Source organism: Geospiza fortis, unplaced genomic scaffold, assembly GCF_000277835.1.
Source record: "Geospiza fortis unplaced genomic scaffold, GeoFor_1.0 scaffold394, whole genome shotgun sequence".
Taxonomy (NCBI): Eukaryota; Metazoa; Chordata; class Aves; order Passeriformes; family Thraupidae; genus Geospiza; species Geospiza fortis.
The window spans coordinates 405,081-417,267 of NW_005054509.1; the positions used below are offsets into that span (position 1 = coordinate 405,081).

At 42.6% G+C, this 12,187-nt stretch overlaps 1 protein-coding gene across 1 annotated transcript in view; it reads left to right on the top strand.

The window, feature by feature from the left end:
• Positions 1–12,187, top strand: part of WNK2 (WNK lysine deficient protein kinase 2) — a gene marked incomplete at its 5' end in the record, with an annotated part of 95,736 nt that overhangs the window by 69,080 nt on the left and 14,469 nt on the right. The window contains 6 exon segments of the mRNA XM_031063513.1: positions 1–225; positions 723–937; positions 2,416–2,631; positions 3,532–3,630; positions 9,075–9,119; positions 10,598–10,851. The exon segment at positions 1–225 is cut by the window's left edge and continues 45 nt beyond it. Coding sequence (XP_030919373.1) covers positions 1–225; positions 723–937; positions 2,416–2,631; positions 3,532–3,630; positions 9,075–9,119; positions 10,598–10,851 — 1,054 coding nt within the window.

A 12,187-nucleotide genomic window follows, 5' to 3' on the forward strand; every position in this document is an offset into this window, starting at 1 on the left:
CAGCAGCAGCACAGCCACGGACTTAATCAAAAAAGCAGCTGCTTTTCTACAGAGGTCTGCCAAAGGTGGCTCCCCTGGCCCGGAGTCACCCAACGGGCAAGGTGCGAAGATTCCTACAATCAACATCACGTCCTTCCACTCACAGTCGTCCTACATGAGCAGTGACAATGACTCAGAGTTTGAAGATGCTGATATGAAGAAAGAGTTGCAGAACCTGAGAGAAAAGTATGTTGAGTTGCAAGTGATATAAGGGAAGCTTGTGTTACTGTACCTTAGCAGCAGCTAAGCTTAGGATGAGCAGAACTGTAAGGAGTAAACTGGTTCTGGGCAAATCAGGCAATGCCAGGACCTTCCCCCACCTTCCTGCTGGGCATCGCCTTATCTGCCAGTTCCAGTTAGAAAAATAACTCATAGAATCCCAGACTGTTTTGGGTTGGAAAGGACCTTAAAAATCATTCCAAATGCTGCCATAGGCAGGGACACTTTCTATTATGTAAGGTTGCTCCAAGCCCAATCCAACCTGGCCTTGGAGCCAGAGACTCCCCCTTCCAGGGATGGGGAGTCACCGCAGATAGATTGTTGTAGTTTTGCATACTTAGGGATGAGCAGCTGATTGTTTTATAACCAACAATTGTTTTGTTTTTTCTTTTACAATTAATTACACTGTCAGGATATGGTGCTTTATCAAATACATTGCTAGCACAGTCCTTTTATTTTTTTAGGCATATGAAAGAGATTGCTGAGCTGCAGACGCAGCAGAAGAACGAGATAGAGGCACTGTATATTCGCCTGGGGAAACCCCTTCCTCCCAACCTGGGCTTCCTTCACTCTGCCCCACCAAGCAGCCGGCGCCGAAGAACCAGCAAAAACAAACTGAAAGGTGGAAAGCTCTTAAACCCTCTGGTCCAGCAGCTCAGGAGTGGAACATCAAGCACAAGTAGGTACACTGGGTGCTTCCCTTTGCCTGTTGCTTGTGTCAGTTGTGGCTGTGCTGTGTAATGTCTGGGACTGCTGGAAAGGATGGAATGTTTGTTGGTTTTAAGCTGGCATGCTTTTGGACAGGCTTGTCCCAGGTCCCGGTGGCAAGCCATACCTGCCTGCTCTGCATTGCCCACAGTCCTTGGTAGAGGAATAATATTCCACTTTAATTTGGAAAACAGCCTGGTTACATCTCCTCCATTCTTTAAATGCATTTTACTGATGTTTGTATTCACTTCTTAGATGCTGTTATGCTGTATTGACTAGGTGCTGTATCTTGTTTCCTTTTTCCTCCAAGATGCCATATATAAAAGATAGGATTCCATTTGCTCCCCCAAAGGATGGGAGGTAAAAGCATTTACAAAACTGTGGTGGATGCTTTGACCACCTGAAGTAATGTGAGATTTTCACACAGCACTGCAGTCCTGATTTTTTATCTCTTGCAAAAATACAAAAATAAAATTTACCTGGGAAATATTGATAAAACCCAGTACCTATTTCTTCAGCAAAATGTAGAATAGAATATGCATAATTTTTCTTCACCTTAGTTTGTGCTGTTATTTGGGGGAGCAGCAGCATTTCCAGCATTCACCCCTTATTTCAAACCTGGTGGCTCTTGTTTTCAATATCACTGCATCATAGGGCCCCTTTGAATTTTGTTGCATCAATCTTTATAGACAAGGTGTTGAGGAGGATTTTGCTTTTAGCTAAGGATTTCAGCTGAGTTGGGAAAAACAAATATATTCAGAGGCAATAAGTTCTGTGGCCCATCTTGAGGCTGAGTGTTCTGGCCCACAGGGACTGAAGCAGTGTTGGATACTGTCTGTACTTCTACATCTATCTAGATAGTTATGTATTGATACTTATCTGTAGATACCTAGATAAATGTCTCTATCTGTACTTTTGTCTACACAAATATCTCAGGTAAAGCGGCTTAAAAACCAAAATACTTTTCCAATCATGTGTTACATGAATTTATCTGCAGAAGAATCTGAAAGTGGCAATGACAATTATACTCAAATAGCTATAAACAAAAAGTTCCTTGTATCTTTGCTGCAACTTTTATTCTTCTCCATTTGCTTAATTTCACCTTTGGTGTGGGAGAGCAGATCTCTGTGTCCTGCTTTGTCATTCTGTGTGTTCATCCTCCTCCTCAGCACCTCAGCAGCTCTCTCTTCATTCCAGCAGTGCTCCTTCTGAGGCTTCTGAAAACACAGAGGAGAAACTGTAAAAATCAAACCTGCTCCAGGAGCTGCTTGGAGAAACAGGCTCAGTGATAGGAGATGTGGGTCATTTTCTGGTACTCCATCCAGTGCATCAGAATGGTGAACAGCTGTTCCTCTTGGGGTCAAGATACGGATTTTTAGGCAGGGATTTTTTATTCAGAGTTTTCCTAGCTTTTGCCATTGCATGTGTTGTGTTTGTTTGCTCTTTCAGGTAACCTTTCAGACTCTAAAGACTCGCCCCACAGAGAAAGCAGTAACTCGCAGCCGGGTTTCCCCGAAGCCGCCGCGGTGCCTCCCGGCGCAGCGCCCGCCCTGGGCAAGGCTGTGCAGACCCAGCAGCCTTGCTCTGTCAAAGCCTCTCTGTCCTCCGACATCTGCTCCGGCCTGGGCCCCGACGCAGCCGACGCCAATGCAGGCTCTGGCCAAGGTGATTCTTCCTGCTGCCTGTTCTGTGTCTCTTCCAGCACGTGCTAAAATTAGTTCCCTTCCCTTAGGCTGGAACTTTTTAGGAGTGATAGAGGAATGTGAACCTTTGGCAATCCAAATTACTGGCTTGTCTTTAAAAAGAGCATCGCAGTATTGTCAGAAGAGCAAAATTTAAGTATCTTGCCGAGTGTTACCAGCACTCGAGAAGGCATGCCCCAAGACATCCCTAATTCTTAGGAGAGAAATACCTTTCAGCTTTGCCAGCAGTGGCTTTATCCTTAATACCTTCTCTGGAGTCTGCCTTACAGATTCCTGAGAAAAAAGGGATGGAAAACAAAGAAGATACAAAAGGCTTGGAGAGCATTTGCTTTGTTTCGTTTTTTTAGCCCCTTGATTCCAGTAGACCCCAAGTTCCTCATTATAAACTACCAAACTGTCTTGGGCATGAGAGAAAATAAAAATGAAATTAAAAGAAAACCAAACCCGGGGACCAAGTTATATTTCCTTTCTATGAGGGGTTCACTTTTTGCATAATTTTGGAGTCCCAGGCACAGTACTGTGCTCCCATGACCCCAGTTCTGAGACCTCTGTGTATTGCCCCCATCATAGGCTTTGACTGATCTTGTTGCCATGCATATGGGAAGTTCCAATGATGATTAAAATACCTTCCTCTCATTGCACATCCTGCCAAACTAATCTACAAAATATCTATCTGTCCTCTTCTGCTGTTATTGCATCCTTTGTGTATGGTCAGTGAACTTGCTCCTCTTTGGCAAAGTTAAGGGGGAGATGTGGAGGTTTAACTAACAAAGCTGATTTGACTGATGGTTTAGGACATCTGATCACAGCTACTTGTACTTTATAAGTGTCTTTGTTTTCTTCCCTTTATATTCATTTACAGGCTGGACGGTTTTCCACCAAACGTCTGAGAGAGTGACCTATAAATCTAGTAGCAAACCTCGTACCAGATTCCTCAGTGGACCTGTGTCTTTGTCCATCTGTTTGTATTTGTTCTTTTGTATTTTATCACAGTCCATCTTTCTTTTACCCCCTTTTTCCAATTCCATGATTTATATCTCTAATATGTTTGGCAGGATGCCCCTTTTTCTCAACCATCTTTTCTTTCTTTTTCTCTTTCTTTTAAGTAATCATCATGAACACACCTTATTTATATTAATTTTTCATGTGAAAGCTTTTTTTGCACTGCTTTTGGCTCATGCCTGGGCACCAAAAGCATGTGTGGAAGATCTCATCATTTATTATATATAGCCTGATGGTAAATTTTACCCTGGAGTTATCAAAGCTTTTGTACTTTATGTGATTTCTGTTGAAGTAATTTTATTTGCAATGTGGCAAATATACATGTCTGCTGTCCGGTTCCAGCGACAACAAAACGAAATCCATCCTTCTGTAGACGAATGGTCTCTTTCACACATGTTTGGACTCTGAAGACATGCATGTAGCAAGCTGATACAATTCTAGAAGGTCACTGGAGGGTATAACTTCCATACAAGGGCTGTATTAACTCGATATACAGTACTGTTTATATCCACTCTATTTTCTTTAATTTTTTCCCCGCTCTTTGCATGTGGAAATGCTGAGACAACAGTGCTCCAGCTAGTTCTTTTCAAATCTCTGTCCCAGGTGGGCTTTTCCCCATGCAGTCTCTTTAATTACTTTAAGTGAGCGATTTTTTAATGGAATCATAAGATGCAGGAAGATCTGGTTACTCTAAGGGAGAGTCCCATCAACTTTTTGTGTAAGCTGATCTGGCTGAAGCACTTGACTCAGTTTATTTTCTTATGACCTTATGTGACCTCGGAGATGAAGTCAATTAGCAGTTCATCAAAGCATAAATAAGTAAAAAGCAATATCAGATATTCAGATGATACTTGGAAATGGATTGTTAGGATCCAGGAGTTTTATCTCAAATAACTGTGCACCTTCTATTTGTACCCTACTTGTCTGACTTATAAAGTAATTGGCAATTCTACCAAACAATATCAAGCTACTTAATGAAAAAATCAGACTTTTTTATCCGATTATAGATGCTGCTTTTTAGGCAAACAGATTTTGCTTGTACAATAAAGATATGTTGTGCTGAACAGGTACTATAGGCCACTTACATATAACCTTAGAAGGGCTGATAACATTTTTGAGAAAGTGTTTGGTTAAATAACTGTGGGTTTACAGGAGTATCAGATCTCCCCTTGGAGTTCTGCACTGCTCATTACTATCCAAATGGGTCATGTCAAAAGCGCAAGACCACTCCAATACACTCCTCCTAATTTTATGAATAAACAGTATTTTAAGAAATAATCTCAAAACTTTTTTGTTTGAGCTCCCTGAAAGCACAAACACTCAGGTGACTGACGTTTACAGAATTTATTATCATGTAAGCTTTTCATGACTGGTGATGTCATGAGACAATTCTGCATTTAGGGATTTTTTTCTTGAGAACCTGAGGAGAATTCTCAGCTCCCAAATATTCCTGTTTGGTGTTATAGTGGCCACAGTAATTTCTTCTTCTGCACATGTAATTCCCAGAAGATGCTTCATTAATCTTCCATGGAATTACTATTCAGTAGGATGCAAAAGGTCTGGCAATAAAAACCAGTGAATTAAAAATGTTTGGGTGCATGGATGTTGTGAATGAAACCAAGGGAATATGTAAATCCTTTGAATCGTGAAGTTTCCTCATGCTTAAATAACTCAGCATGACTAATTGCTTTCTGTTCTCAGCCCATGTGCTCTCTCAGGGTCTGGGTGTGTACAGGGGGAGGTTTGGCATCCCTCATCCCTGAGTCACACCAGGAGATGGGTGCAGTTCAGGCACTTAATGTGACACTGCAACCCTGGGTCACCCCTGAGGGTCCCAGTCCTGAGAGCACAGCTTGGCTGCCAGAGGAGCCTCTCACCTGAGGTGCCTCTCACCTGGGGAGTTTGGCAGGTCCCCATGGCTGAGCTGTGGGCAGGGTTTGGTGGGGCAGGAGGCTATTCCAGCTTGTTTTCCTGTGAGCCCAGCAGGGGGATGTGTGCATTCCTGTCCTTCCCCAGGGTGGCTGGGGTTGGGACAGCGGCGGGCAGGACGGACAGTAGGATGTTCTGTGGAGCTGGGATCCAGAGCAGCTGTGTCTGGAGCCTCAGGAAAAACAGTGCTCGAGGAAGGCCAGGTTGGATGGAGCTTGGAGCAGCCTGGTCTAGTGGAAGGTGTCCCTGCCCATGGCAGGGGTTTGGAAAAGGATGTGCTTTTAAGGTCTTCCAACGTAAACCATCCTTTGATTCTGTTATTTGAAGGTGATGATGTTGGCAATACCAGCTGGCTCATCTTCCTTTCCCTCTGCAAGAAACATCAGTGTACCCAGCAGGCAGGCAAAGCCAAGCATTTGCATTAAGTGCTAAACATGTTTGCATCCATAGCCCATGCCTGGAAGTGTCCCAGGACAGGCTGGATGGGGCTTGGAGCACTTTAGATAGTGGAAGATGTCCATGCTCATGGCCATGGCAGGGGATGGAACTGGATGGGCTTTAAATCCCTTCCAACCCAAACCATTGCAGGTAGGATTCCATCCTCTGTGCAGTTGTACAGGGCTGGGACATGACTACCCAGTGCCAGCAGCTCGGTGGCACCTCCAGACAGTATGGAGTCCTGGGTCTATTCCATTAGTCAAGGTTTCCCTGGTATTTTTTTTTTGTTTGAGAGCTGTTGGGAAACACTGTGCTGCATTTTCAGAAATGCTCCAAATCTGTGTGTTTGGTTAAGGAAAACCAGCCCTTTGGCAAGGTGGGATATGCCAGCGGGAGACCTGCTGCGCTGGCAGAAAAGTTGGCAACTTTAAAAATAAATGTTCAGATGGATTAAAAACAGTATCACAAGGATCTTGCTCTGGTTACAAGATCCATCAGACTTGAACACTTTCACAGTGTTCTGCAGGACATTTTGATCCATGTCCAACATTGACTTCACTTTTGTATGTTTCATGAAATAAAATATTTTTGATGGGCTTTGGCATAATTTTATCCTGAAAAAATTATTTTGCATAATTTTTCCTGGGCTAAACTGCAAGGGTGCCTTAGGGAAGACTTTTCACTGATTGTGAGTGGAATTTTCAAAGCTCCGTTTGGCTTAGGCTTGGAATCTTGTGTAATGCAATTTTTTGCCGGGTTTGTAGCAATTCATATACTGTATATGCATATGCAATTATGGAAATGGTCTAGCAGTTTATTGCCATTTCCATTTTTTGTAGCTTTCCAGCTTTTTGGCAGCTGTTAGTGCAAATATGGGACAGTGGATTTTTTCTGTTCTGTATAATGGCTATTTAATTCCTCAGATAAGAGATCTGGAATTGGAGGTAAAATGCTCTGCTGAACTTTCACAGTCTTACATTAAATCTTAATTATGATTCATCTCCTTAACTTTACTGTTCTTAAACATGTTAATTTTAGCAGTAATACAATTAATTGGGTGAATTAGATTTACAAAGTGAATTTTTAATTGAATTTCAGTTCATAACCAACCATGGCTGATAACTGTCAGTCCCTGCTTGAGGCAGTCTCACCGCTTAGGGAATGTTTCCCATCTCCCAAGCCCCACACTGGAGTGATGCTGCCAGAAGGAGCAGCTCTCTTCTCGGTGCCTGACTCTCCTGTGATATTTTCCTCAGAGCTGGAGCCCCTCATGCAGGTGTTTCGTGAGTGTGTTGAGTATTGCCACTTCTGTCACCTCCCCAGGTCGGGTTTGGCACCTGAGGTGCTGGGAAACCTGTGCCTGGCTGTGCAGGAAGCAGAGGGGTCGGCAATGAAGGTGATTTTACACACATTTGAGCACGTACTGCAGTCAGCTGCCTGCTTTTATTTCTCGCGGGCAGGTGCTTTCCATTTGCATTCCTGTTGTGCTAAGAAGTGCCTGTTGCTGCAGGAAATAGCCTCTAGGATTGCTGCTGTGGCCACTGCCGTCGTGGGCACTTGTTTCCGTTGCGGGAATTGGTAGCTTACTTTGGGATAGGCAAGGTAAGGTATATCCGAGGGAAAAGAGAGCAAAAGATAAAAGAATACAAGACAGATGGTTGAGTTGTGAATGTGACTGTGTTTGCTATCTGGGCTTTGAAATGAGAACTGAACTTGGTCATGCTTGTGTTGTTGTAGTCACGTCCTTCTGATTTCCTCAGATAGAAATCCATATGAACTATATGAAATAATAAGAAATTCTTTCAGAGCAGTCCTCTGTTCCTCATGCCACCCATATATAAGCACAAACATCTCTTCTCCCTTACTTCCTCCCTCCCTCGTTTCTTTACTTTCTCTTCCTCAGTCTCTGACTGAAATCGCTTCCTTCTCCTCTGAAGACTCATTCAGGGCCTGTGTCAGCCTGGACCTGCAATCTCTGAGTTTAAAGCTGCATTTCTGGCACAGTAACAAAACGTTACACCACTGTTTACTCTAGAGAAAAAGCACATCATCCTCTATCTTACTTTTTTGCCCCAGTCTGATTTTGTTCATGGTTTCAAGTGCTTCTTCCCAATGAACCCACCATAGCCCATGTCAGACACTCATCTCCCCCCATCCCATAACAATATTCTTCTTATCAAGTCCAAAATACCTTTCAGGAAATTTTGGCACCCAAATAGCAAAGGTGCCAATGTCTGGCAAGATCTGACAGTCGAGTTGGGGTCTCGGCACACTTCTGGCACTCTGCTATCTAGCAACAGACTGTAAAATCATGATGAATGATGGAACAAGACAATAATGAAAAAAACAAGTAGTTTAGTTAAATTAAAACTTGGCTACCCTGATGGATTATTTTTCTGCACTTGGACAAAGCATAAGGGAAACTCATTCACAGTTCCATTCAATTGAAGTTCAGAGTTTCACATTTAGACACAAATCCTACAAATAAACTATTTGGAAACAATTGGCCTCAGACCTGCAGAACAATGTATCTTTTTGGACTTGTAAAACAAGATTTTTAGGGTTGTTTTATGGTTTGTCTTTGCAGCCAGACTAGCTTGACTTGTTCCTGAAAGCATTTTTGGCCTCCAATCACAAACTAAATTGACATTATTTCCTGCATTAATAGGAAACAAATCAAAACCTTGTATTAGGAAGCCAAGGCAATTTGGGGAAAAAAAAAGAAATTAAAACAATTTAAAAAAAATTAAAACCAACCAACCAAAAAAACCCAAACAAATGCGTCTTTAAGTCATGAGCCCTTGCTTTTGGCATGTTGTGGTACTTCCCAAAGCTTTTGAATGGCTGCACATTAAGAAAGGTTTGAGCTGTCCAGTTATTTAGGCTTCCTTTACTCACCTGAACTGCTGACTTTGTCTGTCCTTTCTTGCATAATAACTACTTTCTGATTGCTTAAAAGTACAGAAGCTTGTCCGTCTGATTTGTTGTGTTTAGTCTTACCTAATTCTGTGTGTCTTGTATTGTTTTACCTTGTAGGGTCCACCTTGAAACGACTATGTCTAGGCAAAGATCACAGTAGTAGTAACTATCCCGTTTTTGTTTCTCAGTATTTCCTTCATGGCATGGGATGTTCTTTGCTTTTTATTATTGTTTTTTACTAAAAGCTAATTGTTTAATAACTAGAGCTGATGCACTTACCAGAAGCTAGACTATAAATTGTGATACTTTGAGAGTAATGCATGTGCTGTGATGTTTTGGGAACCTTGCATGCTGCAAGAGAGTCGTGGTGTTCTGTGTGTGAGACCGTGCACGCATGCGGCCAGGGAACTGGGTCCAGTGTCTGTCTCTGAAATACACACCTCTATATGACTGCAGTTCTCTGCTGGAGGAATTGATAGCTTAAAACCACTCCAGCCCCCTTGAGCTGCATGAAATATTAAACACCAATTGAAGAGCTTTCTTCTAAAAATCCTTACTTTTCTCACTTTTACCCCAAGTGAAGGAAAAGGAATTGAGCAGTATTCACTTAGAAGTGACATTGCAGGTTGAATGCATGATCATTTAAAGGTTATTAATGTACTTTATATAACTGTAGGACTAATTAGTGTACTTGGTTTCATTGGCTGGTAACTGATTAACAGAGAAAATATTCCATGTTCATGTTTGCTTATACAATCATTTTACTACAGTTCTATGAACTTTTTGCTTGGAGAGATGGTCTTTATTTCCAATCTTTAGCTGTCTCAAGTATGTTAGCTGAGAAGTTACTTTACATTTTCTGTTTAGGTCAAATTCAGACTCCTTCAGTTGCAGTCCCCTGCTGAGCTTGCTGTGTCAGACTTGTAGTCACTAAGCAGAAAAAGGGCAGATTTTTTTTTTTACTAGTTCTTCTAGAAAGAAGTGAACATACATAATTAAATGTCTATCAGTACTCTTCCTGACTGCTTTTATCTATACCAAAAGTTCTCTATCTTTGTCTCAAACAGTCACCCTGCCCACTACAGCCTCTCTCCTCTCTCTTCTATACTTTCGTGGTCCTAATGGGGTTTTCCCCCAAAATACACAAATAGCCATGTGAATGGTCCTGGCATCATCGAGAGAGGTGGTGGGCTCCCAGAGGAGCAGGAACCAGCCCTGCCTGTAACCTCTGTGACAATAACATTTTTCCAGGAGGACAGTAAACTTAGGCAAGTGAAATAAATGGTAAATTAATTTTATAAATGCTTGCAATGTTAGCAATACATCCCACCTCCCTCTTCCTCATGGTAGTGCCTGAGGAGATGTTGTATGGGATGTCAGCTTTATGGGGCTGCATTCCTGGCTTCACTCCCTGTCCCTAATTTCACCCAAGACAAATTAGTAGCCAAGGTAACATGATGTGATAGAAAATGCAAACCCACTGGACTTGGACCATTTCTTTAAGCAAAGGTGTTCTGCAGCCAGGAGGGGGAGGGTTAGAAATCCGAAAAGCCACCACTGGAGTGGCAGTAGGTGAGAAGGGGTTTGAGCTGCAGGGGTAAGGCAGAGACACCATCTCAGCTCTCTGTGTGATTTTCCAGGATCCTCGACCAACAGCCTGGTGACGTGTCCTGAGCCCCTCCCGCAGTCGACGCTGCAGGTTCAGGCCAACAACAGTAACAACAAGAAAGGGACGTTCACAGATGACCTGCACAAGCTGGTGGACCAGTGGACGAGCAAAACTGTTGGAGCTGCACAGACAAAACCTTCTTTAAACCAACTGAAGCAGAACCAAAAAAGGCAAGACATGGAGCCAAAGGCTAACCCCATGCAAATGCAGAATGAGACGTGTGGAGTAAGTGGCCCTCCTTGAAGGACATACCTTTTACTATGTGTCTGACAGCCTTTGCAGAACTCAGATGTGGAGGAGGACATAGACTAAAATTACTCCAGATAAATGCTTTCTATAAATGTCCAGCTCTTTTCATTCAGTACTAAATCAGTCTTTTTTTAATTGTCCTTTTGAATAATCTTAAAGGATATATGGGCAGCAATATATATATTTTAAAATTCCAAACTGCTTATATAACAGCGATGCAGAGCAATACTCCTATCGTTATCATCTGTTGCTCAACTTCAGTTTCAGCTATTAGTAAAGTTTTCTTTTCGGAGCAGGGGCTGGTGGCTCTGTGGTTGTTTGAGAGCCATTGTTTAAGTGGAATTGGAGTGAGTTCTGTGCTGGGAGAGGGGACAGCTGGGAGGCTGCTGACCCTTGCTTGTTGGAGAATACCATCCTCAGAAATGCTGTCAAAGTATCCTACAACAAATAAGGAACTGGAAAGGCCCCATTGGTCCCTTTCTGTTCTCAGCAGCAGGACAAAGCCATTGCAGATGCATCGTGTCTGCATTCAGTGCTGCTGAGGGCTGATACAGAGGCAGCACAGCAAGAAATGAGCACATGTCCAGAATCCTAGTTCACCATTCTGGCCCACCCTGGTCTGGGTTTCCAGATCTCCTCACTTGTTGGAGAGTAATATGACTAGTAATTTTTGCTGGGTTCATTTTCTTGGAAGACTGCAAATTGAGCCAAAATAGAGGAAAATAACAGTGAGGAGCTGTTTTGTAATCCCCTAAAAGCAAGAGAACTAGATCTGGATAGCAAACCACTACCTTTTTGGGATGTAGAAGGAAAAAATCCTGTAGCAGTAGTAGCTCTGTAGCTGTTGGTGAGGTGAAATGTACCAAAGCAGGAACCTCACCAGTGCATCTGCTTTGGTACCTGCTGCTTCCTGAGTCAGTAAATAATCCTTTTGCTCAGTAATGCTTTAACCAGCTCAGGAGTAAGCAATGTCTGCTTAAGACCCTAACAGTTCTCATAAAATAAGTCAAAGTTGGTGCTAGTCAACCCAAACTAAAGATTTCCATAACGAGGCAGGGAGGGTACAGATTTAGTTAAGTCACTTCTTACTTTCTTTTGATGCACTTTTTTGTAGCATTTTGGTGTCTTTCCCCTGAGACCACTGCAGAAGTTTGAAGTATTAGATGTGGATGTTTTGCCCACCTGTCTCTCTGGAGAAATGAGTGGTTATTTTACATATTTAAATCATCTGTCACTATCAATTTAGGATGGATTTTACCTCCTGCAGTTTTGGTGTCTCTGTCTCAAAGCCTGTGGAGAAAGCAGTGTGAGA